Source organism: Chenopodium album, chromosome 21 (genome assembly GCF_948465745.1).
Source record: "Chenopodium album chromosome 21, dcCheAlbu1.1, whole genome shotgun sequence".
In the NCBI taxonomy this organism is placed as follows: domain Eukaryota; kingdom Viridiplantae; phylum Streptophyta; class Magnoliopsida; order Caryophyllales; family Amaranthaceae; genus Chenopodium; species Chenopodium album.
Window position 1 is genome coordinate 8,162,065 of NC_137854.1, and position 11,881 is coordinate 8,173,945.

General features: G+C 35.6%; 1 protein-coding gene and 1 pseudogene across 1 annotated transcript; both read left to right on the plus strand.

The window, feature by feature from the left end:
• The first annotated feature begins 178 nt into the window (after positions 1-178).
• Positions 179-7,006, plus strand: LOC145601094 (uncharacterized). Its single transcript, XM_081657025.1, has 15 exons — positions 179-344; positions 817-1,208; positions 1,650-1,727; positions 2,147-2,202; positions 2,703-2,822; positions 2,906-2,976; positions 3,704-3,797; positions 3,939-4,148; positions 4,941-5,192; positions 5,393-5,501; positions 5,598-5,665; positions 5,850-5,919; positions 6,036-6,110; positions 6,216-6,307; positions 6,518-7,006. The coding sequence occupies exons 2-15, from the start codon at positions 891-893 to the stop codon at positions 6,591-6,593; spliced, it is 1,689 nt and encodes a 562-aa protein (XP_081513151.1). The 5' UTR covers positions 179-344; positions 817-890; the 3' UTR covers positions 6,594-7,006.
• A 711-nt stretch (positions 7,007-7,717) lies between these two features.
• LOC145600285 (pentatricopeptide repeat-containing protein At2g03380, mitochondrial pseudogene) lies at positions 7,718-10,495 on the plus strand (annotated as a pseudogene).
• The last annotated feature ends 1,386 nt before the right edge of the window (positions 10,496-11,881 follow it).

Below are 11,881 nucleotides of genomic sequence, written 5' to 3' on the forward strand. Positions count from 1 at the left end.
TGCGTCATACACTCATACGGATTAACGATTAGCCATTAAGCACCACGATACCAAAGTGGTAGAGAATCGAACACTCAACCTTAGCGATGCGATGCTAGTTGATCCTTCTACCGTTCTACGAGGCTTAAAAAACTAGGCTGGCAAACAAAAAGAAAAACAAACGGAATAAGCCAATATCCAAGTCAAAATCCCCAGAATAATTGCAAACGAAAAAAGAAAGCAAAAAAAGACGTCTTCAATCATATGTCGGGTTCTGGTACAAGTTGATCCTTTCAAGCTCATCGATAATTCTCCAAACTCATCTTCGCCCACCTCTATCTCCATCTCTCTCTTTCTCTCTCCAGGTATTTTTCTGTTCTACCCACTTCTTTTAATCATGAACTTGTTAATTTTTCATCACTTTACTTCTTTATTTTCAATTCTTTCTTAATTACAATAATTTTCAGGTTATATGGTTGCAAAAAGTGTTAATCTTGCTGATGATATCTCCCCCATGTTTAATTTTGATTCTGCCCTTCTTTCTATTTTTTATTTGGGTTTTTTCTGTGGTTTTTGGGGATGTTTTGGTGTACTTTGATTCTAATTGCTGACTCAATATTTTCTGCAATCGATTATAATCATTCTTATATGGGTTTTGTTTCAATTTTGTTCTAAGTCCGGATTTAATTTAAATATGTGAAATTAATTGTTTCTGTGCTGTTGAATTATGGATCTGTATTGGGTCATTGCTCGAATAAATCCTTTTCATGGAAGTTGAATTGTTGATTTCTGCAATGCTGAAGAAACCCTTTTCATGATTATGTATTTGGTGGGCAGGAAAATGAGGTGTTAGTTTATGAGGGTTTGAGGTAGAGGAGCCCAGTAAAGCTTTGTTGAGTAATTGGGGAAACATGTATAGATCAATGCCTACTGAACCCACTAGGGATGGGACACCAGCTGATACGGTAGATTCTGTCGTGACTTTGGATCAAGTTCCTCGGTGGAGTGATACTGAGGTTCGTTGGTCTTCAGAACACCAAGGTGATGACTCGGTTTATCCTAGTTCTCATTTCCCTGATCCTCTTGCATCAGCTTCTACTTCAGAGAATGGAAGTAATGGAATGGTGTCTAGATTTCCTGTTGACCATGAGATTAACTCGAAGGTTTATCTATGGAGGGGAAATCCTTGGAATATTGAAGTAGATGCTGTTGTTAACTCCACGAACGAGGTAACTTACTATCATACTTTTGCTGTGTTTTTCTTTGCCTTTATTGGATGCATAAATTTCTGTACAGTCAATACTTTAAACGAAGTAAAATATATAATGACATGATTTACTTCATTATTATCTGGTTTTTGGCGTCAGTAAGATGTCTTAAATAATTATATGGATAATTACATTTACAACTGGACCTGGAATATGATCATGGTGTACAAATGAGGTTGCATTTTTTATTTGAATACTTGAGCGAGCAGTAGAATGCAATGGGGTCACTCGTGATTTAAGTCACTTTGCTGCTTTTGCTTGTGTATGGTACTTTTTTAAGTCTAGATTATAAAGGGATTACTGTTTCAGGTAAAAGTAGTAAATATCTCTCTTGAGGTGAATGTATGTATGAACGCTTTTTCCCTGTATTGTCTTTACAAAAATGGCCTGGTTTATGGACAGAATATGGATGAAGCACATAGCAGTCCTGGTTTACATGCTGCTGCTGGTCCTGGCCTGGCTGAAGAATGTGCTACACTGGTAGGCCTTTCCACTCTCCAAGTCTGGATCAAGTTTCTCTTTCAATTAATATAAGTGTCAGTTTAATGTTGAGGCTCATTACCTTTGGCTTCATTTACATACTCCCTTCATTTCCAAGTATTTTTGCAGGTCAAACTTAGACTATAAATTAATTTCAAACTTAGACTATAAATTAACTTAGATAAGAAAAGAAAAAAAGATTATTCAAATTCTAAGCTAGAAACTTGACTTCTATAAATTAGGATGGAGGGATACTCTCTTTAATGTTCATTGTTTGGTCATTTCTTGTTTGTGGTTCATATTACCTAATGATCTGCTAGTCTGCTATCAATCTTATTGGTGTAGCTATCCATGTACTTGGTTAGAGGAATATTTGTACAAAGGTCGGAGTTGTAATTAAATGGCCTTGTCTTTGGCAGGGTGGGTGCAGAACTGGGATGGCGAAGATGACAGGTGCTCATGAGCTTCCGGCTAGGTAGTTTTAACATTTATATTTTAATCTGATATTTATGATAAATCTTGTTTCATGATTAACAATGTTTAGAAGCAATGCTTTCTATTGTCCTGGAATTTCGGTGCAGTTTTTCAAGCACTAAATATAATTCTGTTTTGATATTTTAAATGTTTCAGTCCATCTGTGCAACAGGTCCATCTGTTCATCATTCTGTTGCATTTGATGTTTACACTAATTGAGCCAAAATTTATGTCATGCTTGATTGTATGCAATTGGTAGATCAAAGCTGTGTAACATATTATTCATTTCTGGGAGAGAAAAATAAAGATAAAAGAATATAAGGATATCTAATTTGGAAGCTCTCTATTCATGTAATTCTAGATTCTAGACATGTCGGGGCTTTTCATCTGTTGATTCTATGACCTTTTTTTATTTATATTTTTTTTTATCAATTTTCTTCCCCTCATTTGATGCTTTCTTTCCTTTTTATTAGACTGACTTGTGTCCATTAATATTCTTAGGAAGGTAATACATACTGTTGGCCCTAAGTATGCAGTCAAATATCACACAGCCGCAGAGAATGCTCTTAGCCATTGCTATCGATCATGCCTTGAGCTGCTTATAGAAAATGGGCTTCGAAGGTTTAAGAGTGTATGCTTGTTTTTATTTACTTCTGTGTTATTTTTTCGCTGTTGTATAAATTTGTATATTTTTGCTTGTGCAGCATAGCAATGGGTTGCATTTATACAGAGTCAAAAAACTATCCTCGTGAACCCGCAGCACATGTGGCCATCAGTAAGATGTTTCAAAATTTCTTTTCTTGCCTTTTAGAAAAAGTGACTTCCTTGATGAGCTCCTTTGAATATGTAATACCGCTAAAATAATAGAACTATATAAGGCTTTCAGACAAAGTGGCAAACAATGTTTTTGCCAATTTGCCTTACCGTTGTTCAATTTTTTGGGATTGGTGTTCTAGCATTCTTGTTATATGTGAAGATGGGTAGCTCTTGATCTTCCAACCTCCTTATAGTGTTTAATGTCATATTGACTCATCATTTCACCTCTTGTACCTTTGTTATAATGGCTACCTTAGAAAATATAACTACTAATATATGGAACTATGTAAGGCCTTCACTCAAAGAGGCAAATAATTTCACCAATGTGCCTTACTGTTGCTCACTTCTATGGGTTTGGTGCTCTAAAACTTGTCATATGTCAACCTGAGTAGCTCTTGAACTTCCAACCTCCTATGGGTTCAATGACACATTGATACTTGGACTCTTCATTTCACTTCTAGTACCCTTGTCATATTCTGGACACTCTAACATGGGTATGGGTACTTGATGCCTCTTTTTAAACCAAGAATATGGACAAAAAATTAAAAATATAGCTGCTTCACTTGAATTTGACATGGGTATGTGTCATAGATGCAAATATTCTACGTGGATTGTTCTCTTATTGTCAGTTTTGTGAAAAAAAAACTGGTCAAAACATTTTTCTGAGTACTGCTTTTATTTAATAGGGACTGTAAGACGATTTCTCGAGAAACAGAAGGACAAAATTACTGCCATTGTATTTTGCACTACCACATCAACTGACACGGAGATATATAAAAGGTAAAGCACTTCTTTTCATAACCCTTTATTTATTTATTTTTATTATTTATACAAGTCAACTTAAATACTGGATGCTTCTAATTGATTTCTGTAGTTTATGTCCTTATATGTGAATTGTTTCCATGTGCTTTTTATGTTTAGACTACTTCCTCTCTACTTTCCTCGTGATAAACATGAAGAAGAGGTTGCTATATCAAAACTTCCTGCTGATGTTGGGGACGAGAATGGTGAAACTGTTATAGATGAGCGTAAAATCAGAATAAAGCCACTTCCAAATGCTAAGAAGACAGAGCCCAAACCTTCTCAAGTCTCAAATGAAATTACTCTAAATGAGGTTGGATTGGCTAGAAGGTTAGTTTCTCTAAAGTCTATGTTTTATAATCCTACATTTGTTTACCTATTAAATTTTACTTTTACTACAGTGCGTATATAAAACAATGTGAAACACCAGTTCTTACTTTTGGAAGGCCTGGGTTCCTTTTAAGGTGAGAACCTTTGTGTGGACTTGGGCGTTGAGTGGAGTTAACTTCAATGATGTTATCCAAAGGATAGACCAAGGATGGCTATTTACTGTGTATGTCATGATATGTCATGCCTATAGCAGGTTTTGCATCAATGTCTTCATTATGAAATGGCATTTAATACTCTGAGGAAGCTTTAGGTGAGTGTGGGAAGTCCTGGGTTTTCCTTTATAGTTTATACTATTTGGAGTTGCTGCAGATTCATTCTGTGGGTTTTGAAAAGGCCAGAGAAGGTGTTATGTGGGAATTATTTATGGCTGTTCTGCGGTGCTTACTGGGCATCTTTGTGGGCCAATGTGGCTGGGGCTTTTTAAGTTTTGAGCTTTTGACAGTATTTTGTTGGGGATTGTAAAAGGAACTGGGTTAATCTGTAATAAATTTTCTGATGTATGAATCTGTAATAAATTTTCTGATGTCTGAGGACATCTTTCCTCCTTCACACTTTGTGACTTGGGTAATCTCTGTTTGCCTTTCATCTATTATATAATATAATATAATTGACTATAGCTGTCAAACTTTAGACAATTTCATGACTTGCCCTTTAAATTTTGAAGGACTTAATTTTTGTTTTGTATGAATCAATATATTGAGCCTAATTAAGTTATTTTACACAACCTGACAGGAATCCCTCCTATTTGGACACTTACTTGGATCCTGCATTTATGTCACTAATTAAGGATCCAGATCAAAGAAGAAAGGAGCAGTGGGAAAAGGCTGCTCAAGCTCAAAGTGGATGGAATTGTGCGAAAATGCTTGGATATGGAAACCTTGGTGGCCCTCCACTATCTGCTGCTGAAGAATATTCTCTCCACTCAAGATACCTTGCTAAAGCTAATTCTACTAACCTCTCTGAGATTGCAGAGATGAAAATTGTGTAAGCATTACTATGCGTCTCCCCACCCCCAACTATTAAATGCTTTGCTCAGCCTTTCTAGGGAAAAAAACACAGTATTAGAGAAAAATTTTAGCTTCAGTCTTGATTTTTTTGCTCTGACTTAGACTAAAGGTATATTTATCGGACCTTGGTAGATTGGGGATCCACTTAATTTAAGTTATGCTACTGGTTTTCTTCAGATATCGTGGTGGGGTTGATAGTGAAGGACGTCCAGTTATGGTAGTAGTTGGAGCTCATTTCTTGTTGCGCTGCCTTGATCTTGAGCGTTTTATCATGTATGTAGTGAAGGTATAGTACTTTTTTCTTTGATGATATCTCTTCATTATGTGGACGTAATGAGTTTGTGGTTTATTATAATAACATATGCTCATAATTTTTTTTTAGGAGTTCGAGCCTGTAGGTCAGAAGCCGTATTCTATTGTCTACTTCCACTCTGCTGCGTCTTTACAGCCGTAAGGATTATGTCTCTTTAAAAGTTTGTATGAGATGCTGTTTACTTTTAATGAGTGTCCTTGATGTCCTGTCTTCATGTGCTTGAAATCTAACATTTCTAAGCTTGTATATACTATGTATTTCGCATGTATAACAAGTCAATTTATGTCTTAACTTTTATTATCTGTTCTTCTGGGTGTACAGTCAACCAGACTTAGGGTGGATGAGAAGATTACAGCAAATCCTTGGCCGCAAACACCAGCGAAATCTGCATGTATGCTACTGGATGACTTCAATCTTACAAGATAATCTATTGCCTTGCCTGATACTTGTTACTAAAAAAAAGAAATCAATTTAACTTTATGGTTTTGTTTGATTTGATTGATATAGGCGATATATGTACTACATCCAACATTTGGATTGAAAGCAGCCATATTTGCCTTACAAATGTTCGTGGATAATATGGTATGCATCCATCATATTTTATTATTGTTTAATGGGCTGTTTTTTCTCTCACTTCCCAGCCACCAAATTCTTCATTCTTTATAATGCATTAATGTGATTGGCTAGGTCTGGAAGAAAGTTGTATATGTTGATCGACTACTACAGCTGTTCAGATACGTCCCTCGTGAGCAGTTAACCATCCCTGATTTTGTTTTCCAGTTGAGTATACACTTTCACCCCCTCTGTTCTTTGAACATACACTCATTTGTATTTTGCAGTCTCCAATTTGCAGTTTGATCATTTTTCTCATTAGTTTCATATTATGAAAATACACATGAAAACAAAGTTAACAAGATGCCTCGTGATTATGTCTTTTCTTTATATAAATTACGTAAGTTTTTATATATTAATGATGATGGGTTAAGCAGGCATGATCTGGAAGTGAACGGAGGAAAAGGTCTAATTGTAGATCCCAGAACGAAGTATGTGTATCAACGACCTTAAGCTAGAGATTGATGGTCTGTGCAGTTAGGGACTGTATTCTTTATTTTCTTTTCTCTGGACCATAATTTGTTTGAAATTTCACTACATTTTTTTTTTTTTCTTTCTTTGAGATAGAATTTATCATCAATCTTGTATACTAGATCCACATCTTTCTCTTTAGTTTTTCCTCTGCTTGATTTTTTCTGTTCTATGTTTAGTATAGCTATCCAAGAAATATCTTGATGATGTAATAAGATGATAAGAATAAATTTTTCATTTTATTCAGTGTATATATTTTGGTCTTAATTGTAAATTTGTAACATAGAAAGGTTTTTAACTACACTAATGGGCGTCGTCTCATTCTACAGTACAATTTCTTATGACGATTCATGTTAGCCGATCCCAAATCATTTTGGGACTAAGGCTTTTGTTGTTGGCGTTGTCTCATCCTATCTGCTTACATTTGTTTCCTTTAATTTATATTGGAATTTCATAGTTAAAGCCACAACTTCAACCATATTTACCCACAATTTTAAATTAGTAAAAAAGATATTAATGCTTTAAAATGTGCAGTAAAATTTGTAAAAGTATAGATTGACTCGTGGGAGATCAATGAAATCTTAACTGAATGTTTTTTAGTTGGTGAGAATTTCAAACTCTACTTGATGTTTTTCACATTATTTAAGGTTTTGCAGGGAAATATAAAAGGACTTGACTAAAGTAAAATGTAAATTTGTGAGGCTTGAGTAGAATAAAGATTTCAAGTTAGGTAAACTTCTGATGGGAAAAGTGATTAAGATAAAGACTTGAGTAGAAAGGGTTGGATCATGGAGAAGACACTTTTTGAAGTGTACCTTTGAAAAAACTGCTAAGTGATTACACATAATAAGCGACCTAGCATGTTTATCTGATTGCTTTGATTACCATCTTAAAAGAAAGACCATACCCATACAATACTTGAGGCTTTTTCATTGTGTCATACTCTTCTTTAAAAAGTTTAGTTTAAGCACGACTTTGATTACAATTTATAATTTCGACGACATGACACAAGATGTTATTTTTGAGCTGGGCCGTTGACCACGCCTAGCTAGCCCCAAAACCCGTGGGCTCGCCATGAGACACGGCCCGGCACCACCTTTAGCTATATGGACGTACTCATATTAGTTGCCTTGAAACCAACAGGCAACTATCGATTTGCCGCCAATGCCAACAACCAAAACCTTAAAAAGTCCCTATTAGAAAATGGCGGCAGCAATTTCTTCCCCCAAATTAGAATCATCTTCTTCAAATCATCATGAATCAATTATTTTCCCATTTTCTGAAGCAAATTCCTGCTTTCATCACCAAATACCCTCATCAATGGTGGGCAATTTCTCTCTCTTCCTTCCCATTTCTCCATCCTCCTCCCAAGGAGTACCACACTTCCCAGCAAACTAAAGCTTCATTGCTCTCCATTTCTTCAAACCCAGCTTACCTTCTTCTGGGTACCTGCAAAAATCTTCCTTCTCTCCAAAAAGTTCATGCTTTACTCATTGTTCATGGTGTAGTTGATAATCTTCTTTGCCTCACTAAATTGGTGAGTTTGTATGGTTCATTTGGGTATTTGAGGATTGCCCGTAAGGTGTTCGATAAAATTCCTAACCCAGATCTTTATTCTTTCAAAGTTATGATTAGATGGTACTTTTTGAATGAATTGCATCTCGAAACAATTATGTGCTACAGGTGTTTGAGGAAATGCCTCAGAGAGACTGATGATATTGTTTTCTCTATTGTGTTGAAGGCTTGTTGTGAGTTGAGGGATGTCAATGAGGGGAGGAAGGTGCATTGCCATATTGTCAAGGCAGGTAGTCCTGATAGTTTTGTGCTTACTAGTTTGGTGGATGTGTATGCTAAATGTGGGGAGATTGACTCTGCTCGGGGAGTTTTTGAAGAGATAGAGGATAGAAATGTCGTTTCGTGGACTTCATTAATCACGGGGTATGTGCAGAATGATTGTTCTGAAGAGGGTTTGATTTTGTTTAATAGGATGAGGGAAAGTCTTGTTGATGCAAATCAGTTTACATTGGGGAGCTTACTGACAGGTTGTGGGAAGTTGGGAGCTTTGCATCAAGGGAAGTGGCTTCATGGGTATATGCTCAAAGCTGGGATCAATCTGAATTCCTTTCTGGCTACCGCGCTTTTAGATATGTATGTCAAAAGTGGGAGCATTAAAGATGCTCGTTCTGTATTTGACGAGTTCTGTTCTACCGATGATCTAATCTCTTGGACCGCTATGATAGTTGGGCACACTCAATGCGGCCAGCCTAATGAGGCCCTGAAGTTATTTGCAGACACGAGGCGAGCTAGAATTTTTCCTAATTCCATGACCATAGCTAGTGTACTTTCAGCTTGTTCTCAACTTGGAGATCTGAGTATGGGCAGGTCGGTTCACTGTCTTGTAACTTTGCAAGGTTTAGAAGATGTTGATGTCAAACATGCTCTCATTGACATGTATGCAAAATGCAACCTGATGAGAGATTCTCGGTATATGTTTGATTCAATACACAACAAGAGTGTGATTGCTTGGAATTCAATGATTTCAGGTTACGCCCAAAATGGGTATGCTCTTGAAGCCCTTAAACTCTTTCATCAAATGACTTTAGAATCTATGTCTCCAGATGCAGTGACTTTGGTCAGCGTAATCTCTGCTTGTGCTTCTATAAGTGCTGTTAAAGTTGGTTCTTCTTTACATGCTTTATTAATCAGGGAAGGTTTGTCATCTGTTAACACCTATGTTGGCACGGCACTTCTAAATTTTTATGCCAAGTGTGGTGATGTGGTATGTGCACGTAAGGTTTTTGATGAGATGGGAGTAAAGAATGAAGTAACTTGGAGTTCTATGATTAGGGGTTATGGAATGCATGGTGATGGGGAGGAATCTGTTACGCTGTTCAACAATATGTTAAAGGAAGATGTGGAACTGAATGATGTCCATGTTACTGTTCTTTTATCAGCATGTAGTCACACAGGAAATGTCGGGGAAGGATGGAAATATTTCACTTCTATCTGTCGGGAGCATAACTTTGTGCCCTCCATGAAACATTATGCATGTATGGTAGACATATTAGCTCGTGCAGGAAGATTAGAGGAAGCTGCAGACATCATGGAGAATATGCCTATTCGGCCTGATATCAGTGTCCTAGGAGCATTTGTTCATGGATGTAGCCTTCATTCCCAGTTTGAACTGGGAGAGATTGCAGCATGGAGAATTTTAGACATGCATCCTAACGAAGCTTGTTACTATGTGCTTTTATACAAGTGGTATGCTTCAGATGGAAGATGGGACCAGGCAGATGAGATCAGAAATTTAATGAAGGAAAGAGGGTTGAGCAAGTCACCTGGTTGGAGCTCCTCAGAGATGGAAAGTTTTAACCAGCTTCCTTCCTTGCAATTATCTTCTACTAGGTAATCGCTCAGTACAGAAGATGGTATAATCTGCAGAGTCACTGACTTGAGTAAAAGATTTAAAAATCTGCGGTGTTTATCTCTGGAGCCTTCTTGCCTATGAATATCACCGAAATCCATGTTGTAGTATTGTATATGTGATGCAGCTGCGTGGAGTAAAAATGTAGAAAAAATGGTTTTGCATTCGGGACCTGTGGGCTGTGGCAAAGCCATCTAAAAAGATTTAACTTTCAAGAATGACTGAGATGGCTTAGTGGCTATGATGCACAAATTTGTTAGCAGGAAACAAAGTGTTCTCTCTTCAAAGATGATCGTGGTTTTATAAGCTGACAGGCTTGAAGAGTGAGATTCTGCATATTGTGTTCAACCTCTGTGAAAGAGCGAATTTTTGGGGCTATTGCGCTGGTGAATACGGAATATAATACAGCTAATTTTGTTCAAGCTGAAGATGTTTGCCAAATAATGTATCTTACATGAAATATATAGAGTTCCTCCACATTGTAATTATGTAACTGTCTTATTTGCAAATGGGGTTTGCCCAACGCTTGTAATCCTTGGTCATCTAGTAGCTAGTTCATCATATAAGAGAATTGCAAATTTAGCTAGTGGACTTAGGTTTCTGTGCAGTATCCAGACCATTGCTTTACTAGAATGAATGAGCAAGTAAAAATTAGTGAGCATTGTACTCATATTGAAAACCCTCTCATTCTCACTTTAATTAGACCGTAAATCCCAATTCATTCTTGAGCTTGTTATTTTCATCTCATTTTCACTTAACTGAAATATACTCTGTATTTTTTTTCACTCCCTCCGTCCGTGATGAATGAATGCAGGACATAACTCGAGAAAAAACAGAGGAAAAAAAAAAACCCTTAAAATCTTAAAAATTAACTTGGTAGAGTAAATTATGACCGTCCAAAAAGTAAAATGGACCTAGTAAATGGGATGAAGGTATTAATTAAACTAATTTATATGGTTAAAACTTTCTTCTTGTGTTTAAAAATAGTTGCATCATTTTGACTTTCACGTTAGCAATGCATACTTTTGACTAATTACTTTATGTATATTTTTTATTCCTTTTTTTTCTCATTTTCTTTTTGCACTAATGTAATACAATATTGTCAAAATTACATATTAAAAAAAAATAAATAAATAAAATATTACATACTTGAAAAGTGAAAATTAAGACAAATCTTTCAAGATCTCACCTTACTATTTTTTGAAGTATATAGAAAATCCAAAAATACTTGCGTGGACCTGGTTCACAATAATATTATTGTGGACCCGAGGTTTATACACGCGCAACTAACATTATATTGAACATAGTGACCTTTATTTTTAACATAGTAACCTTATTTTTAACATAGTAACCTTTATTAAAAGTTGTATAACATTTAATACTATTGTGAACTTGAAGTACGACGTTATGACCCTAATTTTAACATAGTGATCTTTATTATTATATTGACCTTATAAAATATTTCATTAAAAAAATTAACCTCTTATAGCCTATATATTACCAAAATGACTTTTATTTTCAACATAGTAACCTTCATTTTATTATAGTGACTTTTTTTTTTATTAATAAAACAACCATAGTTTCTCTAATGTTAGTGGTCCACAATAAATTAGTGTGAACCAGGTTCATTTAAGAATTTGTATAGAAAATCAATAAAGTACGGAGTACTAGATTTTATTTCCATTGGAATCTATCAACATCACAAATGGGACAAACAATAGAAAACTGTGGGAGTATATTTGCAAATTTTTCTAACAGTTGATATTCTTAATTAGACATTGAGATACTGAGATACATTCAATTAAATTTATACTCTATATTAATTTTATGGTTTTTACATATTACT